Source organism: Mustela nigripes, chromosome 14 (assembly GCF_022355385.1).
Source record: "Mustela nigripes isolate SB6536 chromosome 14, MUSNIG.SB6536, whole genome shotgun sequence".
Taxonomy (NCBI): Eukaryota; Metazoa; Chordata; class Mammalia; order Carnivora; family Mustelidae; genus Mustela; species Mustela nigripes.
The window spans coordinates 54550953-54569335 of record NC_081570.1 but is presented as its reverse complement, the minus strand read 5'-3'; the positions used below and the strand labels follow the sequence as shown (position 1 = coordinate 54569335).

Genomic DNA, 18383 nt, shown 5'->3' with positions numbered 1-18383 from the left:
CTCCCAGCACCAAACAAACTGAAACTTACCGGGTGCAACTGTGAGCGGGGAGCCTGTTCGGGGTGGGGTGGCTGGTACATTTTTGGGAGGCAGTGGTGGAGGTGCTGCAAAGACACGAGAAACCAAGCATCAATGATCACTTTCTCTGTAAGTTACAAATCTTCTGTAGGTAAGCAGGATTTGGGTTTTCATTCATATCCCTGCTATTGGAAATGTTATAACCATTAGTGGTCTAACTGTTTCTCAATTCAGGGCGAAGAAACGGAAGCAAGACCCATTCAGATTCAGATTCTTCCCTCCCAGGATCAGTTTATCCTATTTAATTTTATTTTTTAGTTTATCCTATTTATTTATTTTTCTTAATTTTTAATTTTGTAAATTTCTTTTCAGTGTACCAGAGTTCTTTGTTTATGCGCCACACTCAGTGCTCCATGCAATATGTGCCCTCCATAATACCCACCACCAGGCCCCCCCAACCTTCCACCCCCCGCCCCTTCAAAACCCTCAGATTGTTTTTCAGAGTCCACAGTCTCATGGTTTGTCTCCCCCTCCAATTTCCCCAACTCCCTTCTCGTCTCCATCTCCCCATGTCCTCCGTGTTATTTCTTGTTCTCCACAAATAAGTGAACCCATATGATGATTGACTCTCTCTGCTTGACTTATTTCACTCAGTATAATCTCCTCCAGTGCCATCCATGTTGATACAAAAGTTGGGTATTCATCCTTTCTGATGAAGGCATAAACCAGATTCTTCCAGTTAATGATGAAAAGAATCTGTCAAAAGGATGTCAGGTGATAACGATACTAATGTCGTCATTTTATTCATTCATCCCTTTATTTGACAAACTTCAAGCACCGGCAAAGTTTCATATTGTACTAGGAACTGGGGGCACAGGGTTGAACAAAAGAAACCTCTGTAGGTTAAGGAATTTATGATTGAATGGATGAATACCACGTTTACAGATGATCACAATCCAGGGTATGGTGAAAGGAATGAGAATGGCTTGATGGAGGCTTGGGTGAGGGTTTTTTTGTTTGTTTGTTTGTTTTTTACTTAACTTATAAGGTATTATTTGTTTCAGGGGTACAGGTCTGTGATTCATCAGTCTTACACAATTCACAGCACTCACCATATTGGGTGAGGGGGTTTTAATATAGTCAGGATAATATTGCCTAGATTGAGTCTGGAAAGATGTCTTAAAGTTATACATCTTAACTTTTAGTATATTTTTAAAAGTTGAGGCAGTATCATTGGGAGCAGCAAAGAATACACAGATTCCCTTGGTAAAAATGATGGTGAACCAAACCTCTTGAGATAGAAAAAGTACTGTCTTATGGCCCCAGCCCAGAGACTCAGCCTTCTGAACTGGATTTGTCATTTTGTAGGCAAAGTTAGGGATTCCTGGGGTGCCTGGGTGGCTCAGTGGGTTAAAGCCTCTGCCTTTGGCTCAGGTCATGGTCTCAGGATCCTGGGATCGAGCCCTGCATCGGGCTCTCTGCTCAGCGGGGAGCCTGCTTTCTTCTCTCTCTCTCTCTCTGCCTGCCTCTCTGACTTCTTGTGATCTGTCTTTCAAATAAATAAAAATCTTAAAAAAAAAAAAAAAAGTTAGGGATTCCTGTTTCAACAGGTACTTTTTTTTTTTCTTACTCTCTCTTTAAATGCATGCTTTTCTGTCACTGGCTACATTTGGTAGATTCAAAGAGTTCACATTGATCTCATAAACTAGACACAAGTTTGTCTGTGAATCTTGAATGTAGTCCAGCCTTCCATAACCTAAAAGCGGAGCGTGTCAGCTGGGCCCTGGCCGGAGGGAGCACGGCAGTACCCTTTGCCTGCTTGCACTGGGAAGAGCTCCTTCCTGTCACTCCACCCCCACGTGACTTCATTTAACTTAGAGACCATCCTGTCTTTCTACACGACAGGCATGACTGACAGCAGCATCCTAAAGCACAGAAATACGTGGTTCCTAATCTTAGGTTAGGAGCTTCTGAAACTACACCTCAATGGGTCATGCTTTTCCGTAGAAGTTAGGAGTCCATCAGGGGCTCTGTTTTTGACTAAGCTTCTCCCCGAAAATTGAGGTCATAATCAACAAAAACATAAAACACTGTAAGACCCTAACAATTTAAAATAGCAAACTTATGCTGCAAGCACAAAATGAGCAAAGTATACAATACACATCGATTATACAACAGCTGTACTAAGTGTAACAATACCTCATAAAAATCGGAAAACTCGAAAATGCCAATAATGGCTCTTAAAATCAATACCTCATCTAGGTAAACATTTCATTTATGGACTTTCCTGGCATTTAGGGCGGGTTTTCTAGGAATAAGCTGGATGGCTCAGGTCTCTAAAGAAAGCTTTTCAAGGAAGTTAGAGCATTTTCACTGGATTTATTTCCCAGTGGCAGAGAGGAACATTCAAAATCACAGCACTGGGGTTCGAATTCTTTCAAAGCACACCTTTAAAAGTTCAGATTTTAAAATAGCTATTGGTGATGCAGTTTTTCCTATCCTGTTTTATGAGAGAAATATCTTTGCAAAGACCCGATCACATGGTTTTATAGCAGTATCTCCAGCAAACAACCTCTCGGGCCTTTGATCAGGAATCCCCTTGGTTAATTCCAGTGATTATTTGTAGGCCCCATAAAGCAGAACCCTGGGCATGCTGAACTGGAAAAGTATTAATTGGTGTAGATGTGAGCTTCACAAAATGAAAATATCCTCTGCATCCCACCATCCCTCCAAACTCCTTTCTCTGAGACCGAGTCTTCCTCCCACGGGCATTTTAAGGAGTGCTTTTTCAAGCACACATGCTATGGGAAGTCCACTGAAATGAGAACTCAAGAAATCCATCAAACAGGTGGCTTGACGGGAGGAGCAATCCATTTAAGGCCAAACAGCCCAACCCGCTACAGGTGAAGGGCCATCTTCATCTTCAGGAGGAAGTGGGGAGCATCCTGGAATGGCAGTGCTCATGGCCCCTGGTTTGAGACAAGTTTGTCCTGACCTCCTGTTTCAGCTCCCCACCAAATAGCATCATTTCTCTTGCTCTCCAATTATCCCTCTTTCATCTCAGTGTGTCTTTTCTGTCCCATGCATCCTCCTTGTCCTGTAGGGCTCTCAGAGGCCATCTGATTTGTTCACTTCTGTGTTGTGTGATTGTGTGTAGCTGGAGCACTGTAAGTTTCTTTACCTTCCTTGCTTCTCCCTGTTATAGATGCACCTTGAATGAATGAAGGAAGGAATGTGTCTATGGGATGTCAGAAGACATAATGATTCAAAGTTAATAATTTTATTTTGATATATTATTCTTGCCTTGACAAACTGCCCTAGGCCCCTTTAACTCTGACGCCTATTAGAATCACATCTTTTTTTAATATTATATAATACAAACGTTGCTTACGTACTTTCTACAAGTTGCCTAATTTCACCATGCAGACAGACAGTAAAATGAGTCACTTATTTTTCCAGACAGAGCAGACACATAACTTACTTCCAGTGGGAAAAGGCCTTGTTAACTTTGGCGACTCGATGCTTGGATTAATTGGTTGGCCTGAACCCCATATCTCAGGCTGATCTAAAGGAACTGGAAACATAAAAAGAAAATTTCCCAGGGTGAGATTTAAAAAAAAAAAAAAAAAGTTCCTGGATTTTAAAACGTAAAATTTCAATGTAAAGTTGAGCTTTGCGAAATTATCTCCCACTTGCCTCAGTACTAGCAAAGTAATTTAGAAGTGGGCTGCTCCTTGTGCCTTTCAAGCGAAGAATGCAAATGGCAGTGGAGTGTGTGTGTGTGTGTGTGTGTGTGTGCGTGCCTGTGTGTGTGGTGATGGTGGAGATGTCTGTGTGTGCACACATACCTAAATAAAAATTTTCAAAATACAGCATCTGTATTTTCTTCCCGGTTGGTCACTGAAGAACTTTCTGAAAGGCAGAACATGGACTAGCCCTATTTCTGGTGCCCATTTGAAGGTTCAGGCATTAATCCCACGGGCGGTCATTTCAAGTTGGTTTATTTAAAGTTTGGTGTGAATATTTTTCAAAAATGAGAACTCCTGGGTTCTGTAGAGTGGTTTGTATCTTTAAAGGATCATATAGTGTCTTTAAATAAGCCTTTTCCATAATCATAAAGAGAAACAAAATTATTCTAAAATGTTCGGTAAATATCTTAAGAGAACCAGAAAAATAAATAAGGGCTTCAACACCCAAAGTAAAATCAGAGAAATTAAGGCCTATGGGTCTAATGACATTGAACTTAATTTGTTTCTATTTCTTCTGTCTCCTTGTTTTAATTTTTTAAATTGCTATGGTAACCATGTGAACAACCAGGTCTCTGCACGTATCCAGTGCCAGGATTTATATAGGCACTGCCTGTAATTCATTATGTGCTAAATTACAGGCTGGGAAGTTAGTGGGATGTGGATTTGAATCCAGTATCTACAGCTAGGCTGTAGGGCCTTGGGCCAGTTGTGGCATCTCTGAGCTTCCCTTCTTTCAGTGTAGAGATAATAAGAGCAATCAGAAAGTTACTAAAAAGGATCACAGGAGATAATACATATAAATAAATGTATACAAACTCCATATAACACACTTATCCCAAGGCCAGTAGCTATTATATTAGATATTCTAATCTGCACACCACCACCCAGTGGTGGTTGATATTCGTACCAATTTCAGCAGAGGAAGCGAAGCGAAGATTAAAGTGATTAGATAATGTGCCCAAGATCTACCTTGTGAGGTAGAGGAGCCAAGATCTGATCCTGGGCATGCACACTTGACTCCAAAATACATATTTCCTCCCCAGACCTTTTATTTATTTATTTTTTTAATCCCCCCAGGCCTTTTTTAATTAGTGATGTGAGAATCAATAAAAAGAAGTGAGAGCGAGTAGATCTGAAAGGTGAGTGTGGATATTGAAAGAGCTAGTGTACTTGGTGCAAATGTTGAAACTTTATAGAACTTTGGGGGATGAGACCACCTCAAGACAAAGCAAGCCAGGTCCACAGATAAGTTCAGGTGTGTATCTCCTCTCCATCACAAACCCAAAGACGGTCTTAGTTCTGTTCTGTTTTAACATGAAAGCAAATATTATCCGAAGATGTGATTTGATCACGGAGTTGATGTGGGACACCACCTTGATTTTTTTTAAGAACTGTTCTCTATTTTGTAAATCCAGTTTCCATACAGTCATGGATTCCTTTAATAGATAGATTCAAAGGCAACAAATCAAATCCCACCTTTAGTCACTACACAGTTTAGTCATTTAAAAACAAAACTGATCATAGTTGAGTTAATAAGACAACCAATAGCCTCATTGCAAGGTCACCTCGACTTAGGATTCTAAGTTGTAGACATTCAAATCCCTGAAGGAGAAATTTAGGGATGTTCCTGACACATTTTCCTAACTAAGTTATTGAAAAATGTTTTGATGTGGTTGACTGCTAGCTCTCTTTCAGTATCGATTCTCCATTCTTCTGCTGTTAAAAAGTTCTGTCTGGCCATACGACACTGAATTCTCTCTGAGTAGCTCTGGTCAAAGTGATGTATGTCTCTCCCAGAGCTTGCTCTCACGGGAGTTGGCAGTGAGTATACTGGTCTTTCCCCCACTGCCTTCCACCGGCTCCTAACTTTATTCTGACTGGGAGATGATGAGAGCTGGATCAGCTCCTTTGGACCCAGAGAAAAAGGGTTAAGAATAGCAGACCCATCATACCAGTCCTATATTGTTTAATTTAGATTGTTGACATAAAACACAAATAATATTCTATATTGTTTAAGTCCCTGTACTTTGGAGTCTTTTTGGTTCTGTAGCTTAGTCTACTCATTATGTCTTCAAGTCCTGTTGCCTTTAACAGTTAGATTTGATTTCTTTGCCCAACGGTATACAAAATAACATCCATAATACATAAGCCATAGTGTTTTCAGATCAAATGATATTACCACACACCAGAGATACATGTACTGGGCATAAATACACTTCAGGAAGAAATTAGATCCCTTTTATAAAAAGCTTCATTTATGTCAGCAAGCTATACATTATTTATAGCCATCTCAAAAAGATGGTTAATTTTAAAAAGTTAAATATTTAATTCTAGGAGTAAATATTTAGTAGGTAAACCCAGTAATAATGGCCGAATTGATTTTTTTCCCCACAACATTACTGGTAAGTTGCTCAATGATTCAAGGTCATTCTTGGGTCTTGAGCCTGCAAACAAGTCTGTTGTGAGCAACCCAACTGACACCTCCACTGACAAGGTGGAGAACAGAGTAAATGTGGTCAGGGAGGTGAGGTCACGGTGACAGTGACTCTGCCTGGGAGTGTGAAGGTCCGGATCTACCACGATGACCGTCTGGCTCACAGAGCACTTACTCCCTGACTTATTCCCAGTGATCTGTATCCATTTGCAGTAATTCTTACTGACCACTTTTGAGAAGTGTACTTGTGAGCTACTTGATATTTCCGGAAGTAAAATTTCACATCCTAAAGTACTGGAGGTTTGCAAATGATATTCTTGTTCCAACAACATGCCCTAGATCAGAACTTTTCTTTCCTATGAGGATCTGATGGTACATGGCTCAAAACACATCTTTATTCTAGGCAAATTATACTTTAATGAAAAAAAAATCTATAGAGATACACATTTTTTTTTTTTTTTTTACCTTCTGTCTTCTGTTCATCAAAAGCCGATTCTAATGGTGGACCAAAGAGGGGAGCAAGGGCCACCGTGTCATCTGTAGGCTTTTTGCTAAATCACATAGATTAAAACAAAACAGAGAGAAAGGGAATATTAATGCTAAAAAGATAGACAAGCTTTCAAATATTTTTCACGGTGAGTCAGATAGACATGTGTGTACTTGTGTACATATGCAGGCATGTACGCAGGCCCCCATGGGGCTAGAAAGTATACGTAAGAATGTCAAATGTATTATGGACCAAGAGAATCACTAGGAGATTAGATCCCTGGTTCTCAATGGGAAACTAAAGAGATGGTCTAGTAGAAATGAGTTGAAAAAGAAAAACTCTTTCAAATCATCATGATTCTCTATACCTAGAAGAGGTAATACTAGACACAACAGTTTGTTTCAAAGCACCTTAGTCTCTTCAAATCTCAAAAACCATTTACATTTGTCCTTACCACATCTCTGTATTGAGCTAATGCCCTTGGTGATTAGTGAAAGTCAGGCATAGGGAGGTTAAATGACAGGTCACCCAAGAAGGTTGTATTTGAATCAGAAACTAGGTCTATTAGTTTCTAATTTCCATCCTGTCTCCCCAACCAACACACACAATAGACTAGCTGTAATCTCCTAATACCTTAAACACAGGCTATTCCAGAAAAAGAAGAACATTGAGAAATCAAGGGGAAAGGAGGGAATAAATTAAAATCTTACCCTTCCTCCCAATCATTACTTAAACTGATTATAAACAAAAGGCTCCATAATCTTCACTTCTTCCCAGACCTGATCCCCCTCATTGATCCAGATGAGTTCTGTGTATGAGTGTGTGTGTGTGTGTGTGTGTGTGTGTGTGTGTGTAGTAGGAGTTAAGAGGTTGAAGAAAGAGTGGGGCTGGAGAGGGAGACAAAATGAAAAGGATCCAACTTTTAAATAGAAATAGTAGTCTTGGGTGCCTGGGTGGCTCAGTGGGTTAAGCCGCTGCCTTCGGCTCAGGTCATGATCTCAGGGTCCTGGGATCGAGTCCCGCATCGGGCTCTCTGCTCAGCAGGGAGCCTGCTTCCCCACCTCTCTCTGCCCGTCTCTCTGCCTACTTGTGATCTCTGCCTGTCAAATAAATAAATAAAATCTTTAAAAAAAAAAAAATGAAAGAAAGAAAGAAATAGTAGTCTTCCTGGAAAACAATCCTCTTTTGTACAATATTAACCCAAAGAACACACAGTGCAAAATACAATGCTTTGCTAAAGACAAAAAAACAAAATAGAAGATTCTTTTGGTGTATGACAGGTGCAATGTATCATGAAATTGAAACCAACTGAACAGAGTATTCTTCATAGGGCAATACAATCATGTACCCTAAACACCAAAAGACCTCTTCACACAGACTCCAACCCTCCCATCAGTGAGGGACCTGCACATGTCTGATAGTCACTCTAGGTGATTACACAGTACTTCCCCCTATGGATCTCCCTCCAGCTGCACTTGTGAGAAATGGTAACATACCTGAACCATGCTATGGACTTAACATATGAGCAGAGCCTTTACTAACAGAAGTTGAAAATTCAGCCTAAAGGAGATCTGCTGAATTATTAACAAGGAATGCTTGCATGATGCCTTCTAGGAAACACAATTAAAGCCTTCCATGCTCACCTTACAAGTTCCGGCGTTGGTGTGGAACGCCTGGGTCTCGCCACTTCTTCACCTGATGTACAGGACAAAGAAAGCTTTTAGGCATACTCTTACTATTTCTTTCTCCTATGTCTTATGAGCTATGTTTGGAAACACTTAGAGATTTAAGTTCCATCAATAACCAACTCAATATGAAAATTTTGCAAAACAAACCCTCTACTTGGGCAGTGTAAGAGCCACATATCAAACATATGTAGTACCATTTTATCTGGCATTTGGAAAGCCTAATTAACCAAGGAATTACCATGATAAGCTGTCAAACAGAAGAGCTGGATATTGCAGAGTTTACCGGAGTAGCCTACCATTCTTCGAATGTCTGCCGCCTCGAGCAGTTCCGCTTTCCAATTACCATAAGAGAATACTAAGCCAGGCCATATGTACATAGTACAGGAATCCAGCATTCTTTGCCTGTTCTTTTCTTGAAATGCCAAGAAAATGTTACATGAATTTAGAATTTGCTAGAATGTGCTATATGCAGCAGAGGAAAATCATGCCCTACATAAATTATAACCTGTATTATATCACTTTGGTTGACTATAATTTTTGTATCCGATAACATTAGGAATGGATTAGTTGCATCTATCTTCAGGCCCTTCTGCCCTTCTCCTCTCCCCACCCCTTCAGCAAACACACACTTGATTAACTTTATTTGTAAAGGCAAATGATAAAGCAAGAATTGACAAATCTAGGAAGAAGATTGCAATGTTTTTCCAGAAACATATTCATTTCAGGATTTAAATATTAATCACTCAGAACCCACGAGGCTCCTTTATCATTACGAGATTTCTTTGCTGTAAAAGTAAAGCATTCATGAGCCTTAAAAATCAAGCCCAAGAGTGTATAATGCAAATATATATACATATGCTCTAAGATCCAAGGAACTATTTCTCCTTTTAAATTTTACTCTATTTCTGGTAGCTAGGATATACTTACTGGATAAGTTCCTTTTAATTGCACCCTAGAATTAGAAATAGACACTATAAGGTTTAAGACCACATATATGTTATGTACAATATGTATATTTCTGTCATTGCAATTCAACTGAACTCAGAAATGCAGATGGGGAAAAATGAAATCTTTCTCAGAACTGCATTCAAGTTGGAAACTGTAGACACACACATATAAATCAGTTTTTCATTTTACTCAAGGATTATAAAGGGAGGGTAATCATAAGTCTCCTGAACCAGAAAAACCCCTTACCTGGGTAGATTTGGCAAATTAAGCAAACACTGAATAGTCTATTAAAAAAAAAAAAAACCAAACTTGAAGTCTATCAGAAATAAATCCAAGATTAATATATGTTTATATGTTTGATGTTTGAAAATAATAGAATGTATTAGGAGTATTTTCTGCTTTTATCAGGGTAGGGGTAGTCCATGAATTGTTAGTAAAAATAGTCATTATTCTACTAATGTTATTTGTAAAGATCTACTCAACAAATGTTAAAGGGAAGGAAAACTTGTGGAGGCATGGGCCCTGGATATTCTGCTGTAATCAGGGGCCAGGGAATTCCATTCTCTCCAGCTGCCCTCCCTACCCCAATTTTTTCCACCTGCCTGCCACAGGGCTCTCTGCCACCTGGAAGTCATTCCTTTAGATCAAGGCATTGTGATACTGTAGGAATACAAACAGCCCTGACAGGAATAATTTGAGAAGGTCATGCCTTGCTCTTATAATACCCTAGCAGAAATTTATTTCCATCACATTTCCATCATGGAAAGATTGATTAGAAAAAAAATCTGATTCAAAACTGCTCTGAAGTCTTCTAAGCATGGGATGCTGGCAGAAAAGGAGAGCCCTAGACAAAGAGCATCATGGGTAGGACATGACTGGAGAGGGCTTGCCTTAGGAGAATGGTGGGGACTGGTGCTGGGGGTGGGAAAGGGCAAGTATTGGAAAGTATTCCAGAGGGTGTGCCCAGGGCTTGGTGGCTGGTCACAGGTAGATCTCTTCTGTCACTTGGCAACATTAACAACACAGGACCAGACGTAGAGTCTCTGTAACAGACCTGGAAGAAACTTCTTATCTTCTTTCCTAGGACTTATTAGAATTTTCTGTCTCATTTTGAGCTCATTTAACAGTAGAGGGGCAGTTTCAATCTGAGCAAGAATTCACTAGATGTTTTCTAGTGAATGGCTCAATTTTTCAAACTTTATTTTCTGCTTGTCTTGCCTAATAACACGATCTGCGTATCTGTCCCATTATAGAGAATTATTCCATTATTAGAAAAGATTTTTTAAATAGATATTTATTTTATTTACTTTAATGAATAAACATTTTAAATTCATATGTTTAAGCTAACATGTTTATTTAAACTAATAAGCATTTAAATTAAATATAGTCATTAAATCAGCTACAGTCATTAGTATGGGAGTTTGGATACAGGTTGGCTTTTAGAAGATAAGGCTCTATGGACAAAAATAAGAGATCAAATCATCTAAATGAATTAAAATGTTTTTCTTGGTTTCAGAGCCTCAGATGGTCAGATTTTCTTATGGGTGTGTGATAAAGATACCGAGTAGCCAGCCACAAGGTCATCAATGAGGGAACCAGATTCATCTAGAATTACAAGACCTGAAATCCAAGAGATAGGGGACCCCAGAGGCAGTATTGAAGATCTTTCGGCTCCCTATCTTACCCTTTTTATTAAAAATGTAATGCGTATGAAACCGAAGAAGGTACAAGACTTCTTTTGTACTCAGTGGTTCCAGGTGTATTCATGCATTCAGTAGCTGTTTATTGTGGAGAGGATCTAAGCAAGAAGGCCAAGTAATATTCTTATTAAATACTCCTCATGAATAAACAATCACCAGTTAAGTGCAAGCAAGGTACGGCAAGAAAACTCTGTTGTTGAGACATTAGGAAGAAAAAAACAGTATCACTTTAGAAAGGAACAGATAATGGGAATGCTCAGCAGCAAGTCAGCAGCAACAGACAAGAACATGGCCCCAGTCAGCTGGGTCATGCATGCAGCTCTCTGGAGGCCTGGAGCGGCAGCGTGGCAAGTCTAGAACAAGGTTAAGGTTTTGTCCACCACACAAACCACAGTCAGGAAAAAGCCCATTGAATTAAAAAGTCGTCTCCTTTCCAAAGGACCCCATTTTCCTCTTTTTAGTGATTGTTGCTTACATGTATGTTGTGAATAAATCACCTTCATTTTTAATTAATTTCCTCTTTTTTCTTTAAAAAAAAAAAAAGAACTTGTCATAATCTGAAATGTTGCCTATATGCTGGGGAGGAGTCATTCACACCCAAACAGCAGTCCCTGGGCGTGTTGCCTTTGATCATTGGCTACAGGGTGGAAACAGAGAACCACCGGCTTTACCAGCTGGGGCAGACTAGTGGCCTCACCTAATGATTATTCAAATTGGCATAGGCCCAAGGGCATTGTTTTCAGTCCCATTTCCCTGTTACAGAGGGGGTCATTTCAAACATAGCAAAGACCTTTCTCTTTTTGTTGCTTTTAATTCATCAGACTCTTCACCCTGGGAAAAATGACCAAGATTTCACTTGGAGCAATGCAAACTCATAGTGATTCGACTTCGGCTGGTGAAATAATAGATTTATGTGACAGTGAGGAGTGTTGACCTGAAAACATCTCTCTTCCTCCCAAGATGGAAATTATGATTATATATTATTATGTAATATCAGTATACTAACCAAAGTAAATTGTGGTCCAGGAACTTATCTTACATTCAGGCTTAAAACAATGTGGCTTAAAAATTGTTTCCTTACTTTCCTTATAGTTTTCTTAGTCTTTAGTATCTTTTTGCTGTAAACTTCTACGTGCTTTCTGGCCAGTCTCCAGGCCTTGCATACACACACATACACACCCCCCCCACTACACACATTGTTCAAATTTGGCACTAGGGGTTGGGTGTCTATGTATTAATTTAGTTTATTGTGGAAAAGTGTTCCGATAATTCTAAAATATGCTCTTGATGCTTATAGGACCAGAGGCTTCCAGCCAGTAAATGTAACTCATCTGCTTCATTCATACTGAATTACCATAAATTTAATGGGAAGCCAAACCTGGCCACCTCACCCTGGCAACATTTTTCTCTATGCACGTTCAAGGTAAAAATGGTGAGAGTTCTTACCGGGCTGCGCCTCTGTGATCAGCAAAAAGGAAGAGAGAACAGATACCTAGTCAGAGAATGATGGATCAGTCAACAGGATTTGGGTAATAGAGGACTTCATCAACAGCCAACCAAACATACACTCCAAGTAACCAGGCCAAAGGAAAACGGGCAGTGGCTTATTAAACCATAAGGAGGTTTGGCGAACCTTAAAAGAAGCTCTCTGTGGTACAAAGTAGCTTCGCTAGTGGGGCGTACCATTTCAGTGATAGGCACGCAAGAACGAGACAGAAACATCCAAGAAAACTTCACTGACAACTTTTCACGTTTTGTCATAAGGAGTTTCTCTCCAGATTATTTGCAGAGGAGGTTTTAGAGACTAGGTATGACAGAGAAAAGTAGATTTCCACACACGACGGGGTGTTGCCAAATGCCATAGGTGTAATTCATTTCCCACATGATTTGGACTAAATTGGAGCCTCCCCAAATCAGAGAGCAGGGGTAGAAAGACCTCTTCTCTGCCTGGCTCTTCTCTTTGGTGTACTACGGCACGAATGCTGATGAGGACTTTTTTTTTTTGGTAACTATTTGTTCTTGGCCTGGTGATTTGGGCAGCCTCTACCAAAGGGTAGAGCTGTGATGGGAAGGGAGAGGAGCCCCTAACAAGGACAGATGGCAACAATGCAAACTGCCCAGCATCAGTAGAACAGTGGTGAGCAGGCGATGTCTGGAATAACACAAAGAGCAGACATAGGACTTCTTTCTTTCACTTCTCACACCTGGATTATGACTGCTATCGGACCCCAACAACCTCTGGTTACTCTCCCTCTCTCTTCAGAATTTTTCTTCAGTAACAATCGTGGCTATTTTGTGAGTGGGGGAAAAGACGTTGCTTCAAGTTTTGCTTTCAAAATATGAAGATACTAAAGGCTACCTGGGACCCAGTATTGCCCAAATCCCCAAACCCAGGCCAGGAGCACAAACATGTAAGTATCTAGAAGGTTGCTCAAATGAAAAGGACTGTTCTACTCTAGGACCAGACAGGAAACAAGCCTCTGGTGTTTTATACCTGGGAGGCCTCCATGCATATCCGGTCCAATGGTCTATTGATAAAGAGGGGGAATTGAGTCTCTAAGATCCACAGCTAGTGAATGGGTTGAACCAGAGACTCTTACATTATATTGTTGGAGGGCTCCTAAAGCAGAGAACCATGAATGGTTTTGAATGTTTTAAATGTTTTGTAACAGAACTCATTATTTTAGGCATATTTACTCTTGTCAATTTTATTTCTAATATTTTAGAGTTTCTCATTTGCCTGATTTTCCAGGTTCTACTCTACGTTGTCTCCACCTTTCTTATACATTTGTCGGTTATCTGTGGATGTAATTTATATAAAATCAGAGAAAAAACATTCATGAATATATATTCCTGGGCTTAAGTTCTCTTACTAATTCATACTGTATTTTGAGAGGAATTCAGTATTTTATATGAAAATTTAGACTTTATAATTCTTTTAATGACCAGACTAAAATTCTTCTCTAAGAAGAAAATGTGGGAATTTATGATTTTAACTTCGATCTCATAACAAAAAATTCACTTTTAAAAGTAACAAACTATAGCAAAGAGAGGATTAAAAGTGACACAAATTTCCCTAAGATGAAATTATGAAAACTAATGCAAAATAAAATGCACATCGTACCCATACAGAGGTAGAACCTTATATTCAAAGAAACTTTCTTAAGATTATAGAGACCACTTTTTAAAATAAATTGTCATATTAACTTATACAAATTAAGCCATATTTTAGTCTCCAATGAGTTAAAAACCTATATTTTAATTAAAAAATTTTTTATAAGTGTATTTTCTCTTCCTTATGGTTTTCCATTTATTTATTTATTAACATAAAATGTATTATTTGCTTCAGGGGCACAGGTCTGTGAATGAAACATCCGTCTTACACAATTCACAGCAATCACCATAGCGTCAACAGTTCCTGTTTGTATTTTTTTTTTCTAGCAAAAGACAACATCATAAGATAGCATTTGGCTTGCTGGAGGGAGGTGACGGGAGGAGGGGGTAAATGAGTGATGGCCTTGAGGAGGGCACCTACTGGGATGAAACCGAGTGTTGGATATAAGTGTTGAATCACTGAATTCTACTCCCGAAACCAACACTTGACTGCATGTTAACTAAGTTGTTTAAAAAAAAAAAAGCATTTTGTAAACTCCACTTGGAAAATGCTTTTATCTGGGGAAAACTGTTCAAATTCATGCAGTCACAAGCATGAACACAGAAGGACCAGCTAGAAGCTGTGGAGAGGTCAGACCTAGGAAACCTCAAAGCCCATAATTAAGAGCTATTTGAAACTCTCGAAAGAAAAAGAATTCTACACATCAGACTGAAGGGCTCCGTATACATTATTTATCACCAGTAAGGTGCATAAAACACCTGTAGGCTCCGCTGAACAGCAATTTTGACAGCAAAATCTATGAACTGGAGAGGAGGGCCTTTGCCTGTTTTTTATTTTACTCCCTCTCCTCTCATTTTCCAAGATCTTTGAAGCCTTTAGTGTTTTATCTTTGTTCTATCAATATATAGAATTTGCTTCAAAGGTGGAAGGAAAGTCATTTGTATCCCGTCTTGGTATATTCTGGTTTAGATTTTTTTTTTTCTTTCTTTCTTTCTTTTTTTTTTTTTTTTTAGAGAGAGAGAAAGAGAAACAGTGAGAGAGCTTGTGGTGCAGGGCCAGGGAGGGGAAGAAGGAAAGGGAGAGAGAGAATCTCAAGCAGGCTCTAGGTTCATCATAGAGCCGCCCGTGGGGCTCAATCTCACAATCCTGAGATCAAATTTTGGGACCTGAGTCCAAATCAAGGATCAGACCCTTCACTGACTGAGCTACCCAGGCAAACCCTGGTCTTGATGTAAGCCAAACACTACACGTTGAGTGGCAAACTCAGAAGCGTACAGGGCAAGGAGAGGGGTGCCATTGGTAAGGGCATGTCTTCACGAAGCTCTGGGGAATTCACCACGACTCAGGAGCTCCCATGCCTTCCTGGCAAAAATTTGGGCCTAGCGCTGCCAGATCTTCAAAGTTGTTGAGAGAGAAGAAGCATATCCTGATTTTTTATTTTTTTAAATTTCAAACATTCTGGTTTATAAATGGGGCTAAAGTTGTTTTTAACTGCACAAGCAAACAAAACACTTACTCCGCTGTTCAGAATCTGCAGGTGGCCAATCTGTCTCTGATTGCAGGGATCTGTGTCACATATAATAAGGTCTCAGTAAATTTTATCTACTATTCTTATTACTTCATCTGATTACTCAAACAGGGACTTTGCAATCGGTCTATTCCCTTTCTGAACAAATCTCCTGTGTTTCTATTTAAATATTAATTGCTCAATTCCTAGATTTCTCTTAATCCTCGGATACATTCCGGAAAAGGTTTTGGCAACATTTATTATTCCCCCATTTCTATTTTGATGTTCAAATAAGAGATAACTCTTACTTTGTACCTTGAGGTTATTTTCCAAAGTGGGTGTACATTAATAATTTATAATTTGGTCACTAGAATGAAGATCTTGGGTTAGAAGATATTATATTTCTAGAACATATATAATTTGCAAATATGCCTCCCTAAAATAATATTTCAGCCTATGTCCTCATAGTTTCTGCAGTGTCCTTATTCCACACCAGTTTTGCTTTGTTATTTTTTGCACAAAAGAATTAATTTTAAGTCCGCCTACTAGAATACCTTAGTCTTAGCCAATGAGGGTAAGTGTTTTAAGATATTTATAAAAAGAAGTAACCAAACACAATCTGTCTTGCTCATCAAAATCACTAAGTCAGCCTCAGGTTTTGAAGTTTTACAAGATGCTAAATTCAGTGCTATGGGGAACAGGAGGAAAATACGTGAAAAGCTACCAAGCACCAAACAAATATTTTTATATAGGCTAGTAATAGCAAATTCAGTGATTCATGTTAGAGAATTTTCTAGGAAAGAATTAGAATATGTGATCATTATGCATATTACTTTGATTCCAGCCCATCTTCTTACTTGCTTTTTAATGCTGATGGGGAAGGCCAGCTATCAGGCAAGCCCTTAACCCCTACCCCCATCCCTAGTAGGTCTTTATCTATATTTAAATTCATTCTTGTATCCATTACAACTCAGACTACAGTGAATACCTATCATGTCCAATAGAACCTAGTTGAGAGGATCTTCTGAAACGCCATTTGGGAAGAGAAAATAAAGACCTCGCTACTAACCAAGATAGTCATTAAGACTCAACCAGACTGAGCAATCAACAAGAGGATTTCCAAAGGAAAATGAGGCCAGGGAGTGACAGGAGGACTCGTCCTTAAAAACACACAACTCAAAATGACAAGGCTTACTTGCAATTAAAATTGAAGTAAGGACAATGGGGGAAAACCAATGAGGAGGAGAGCTTTTTGGGGTTAAGTTCACCACGGGTTAAGTTCAGGCCACCCAACTGAGTCAATTTTTGAAGTGGCCAAATCTGGATAATTCAAAGATTCAGAGTCAAGAATAAGGGCATTTGGCAAAATATAAAGAAAGGCTATTAAAGCACACCAACCAAATTGTATGCCACGTAGCATGTGATACAATAGAGACGCTCAATTACTCAGAAGTGGCCATTCAGTTTAGTAGTAGCTGTAGTAATAGTAATAATAATAATATGTTTATTTTATTTTTAGAAACCAAAAGACTTGGGGTTTGTACTTTGATGTGTTTTAGTATTTTGATCCCATTTTTGTTCTTCTATGTCTTCCACTTCTCCTCCCTCCTATCACACAGACTTGCCACGGGTGGGGTAGCCTGCAGGTGGTACAGAGACTGCCAGGCTGGGGGCAATGCACGGGATGACATATTGGAGCCCTTACTGCACCATCCACTTAGGTGCGTTAAGGGCAACCAACCACCAACCATTTCTCAGTGCTTGTTAACGTGGAAACACAGATTTCCATGATTTTCTGTGGAGAGGTTACCCGTGATAGCTGAGCCTTGGCATGCTGGAAACACTTTCCCAATATACCAGGTAACCGACAAGAGAACATTGAATTTTTTTTTTTCTAGTAGATCTATTTCATTGTTGCTAGAAAAAAAAAAAAAAGATGTAGGTACATCATAGCAGATTCGTGCTACCACTAAAAATCACCCACTGGTACTAAAAAGGAGTGTGGAAGAGTTGCTTTGCACTTTATAAAGATCCTCTTTCTCTGTCTCTTTGACAACTCTGGAAGCAGATATTTTTCTGATTAGCTGAAAAATAAAAGAAGGAAGACAACTTCCCTCTTCTAGGCCAGCTTCACAAGCCTTCGTTTGACGGATGATATCATGTTGGGCATTAAGCCAGAAATTAACTTAAAAGGTTTGCCTAGCTCATGGTATGTATATGTAGCTTGACCAATCCAAGGGGAAGCTGCAATAAATGAAACTTCATACCTAAAATATTTAATCATATGCCTTTGATGGAGGCAGAGGTGAATCTTCCCAAAATTACACCATGGCTCTTCATAACAGACTTATAAAATCACTTAGCAACCGACTTCCTTTTTACCCCATGGGACATAATTAGACCTTGTCCTGGTTCACAAAGGTTTGTTTTTAAAATTCAAAATCTTGTTTAGATGTTAAACACAGTCAGTCATTATGCAGATGATGAAAATGAATAGAAGTCACATTTGGCCAAAATGTGGAAAGGACTTGTTTCTTACCGGACTTTTCCTCTAGAAAGCGTAGGCATGAAGAAGAAAAAGAGAAAATGAGAGAGGTGAAATGTATTTTCAGAGAAACAGATATGGCTCAGAATAATCCTCCTCAAAGCAGCTCTCAAGGTACTGCTCTTCTAACGGCTTTCTCTGGGCATCTGACATAGTCATTCCCAGGTCACAGGCTTTAGCTTGAAGGGTGGC

General features: G+C 39.3%; 1 protein-coding gene across 17 annotated transcripts in view; it reads right to left on the bottom strand.

Annotated features, from left to right (window-relative positions):
- Positions 1–18383, bottom strand: part of SGIP1 (SH3GL interacting endocytic adaptor 1) — a 207306-nt gene that overhangs the window by 68227 nt on the left and 120696 nt on the right. For all 17 annotated transcript variants that reach the window (XM_059375035.1, XM_059375047.1, XM_059375034.1 and 14 more), the window contains 5 exons: positions 9304–9328; positions 8332–8383; positions 6667–6752; positions 3500–3592; positions 30–104 (listed from right to left, as the gene is read on the bottom strand). In XM_059375035.1, coding sequence (XP_059231018.1) covers positions 30–104; positions 3500–3592; positions 6667–6752; positions 8332–8383; positions 9304–9328 — 331 coding nt within the window. The remainder of the gene's footprint in view (positions 1–29; positions 105–3499; positions 3593–6666; positions 6753–8331; positions 8384–9303; positions 9329–18383) is intronic.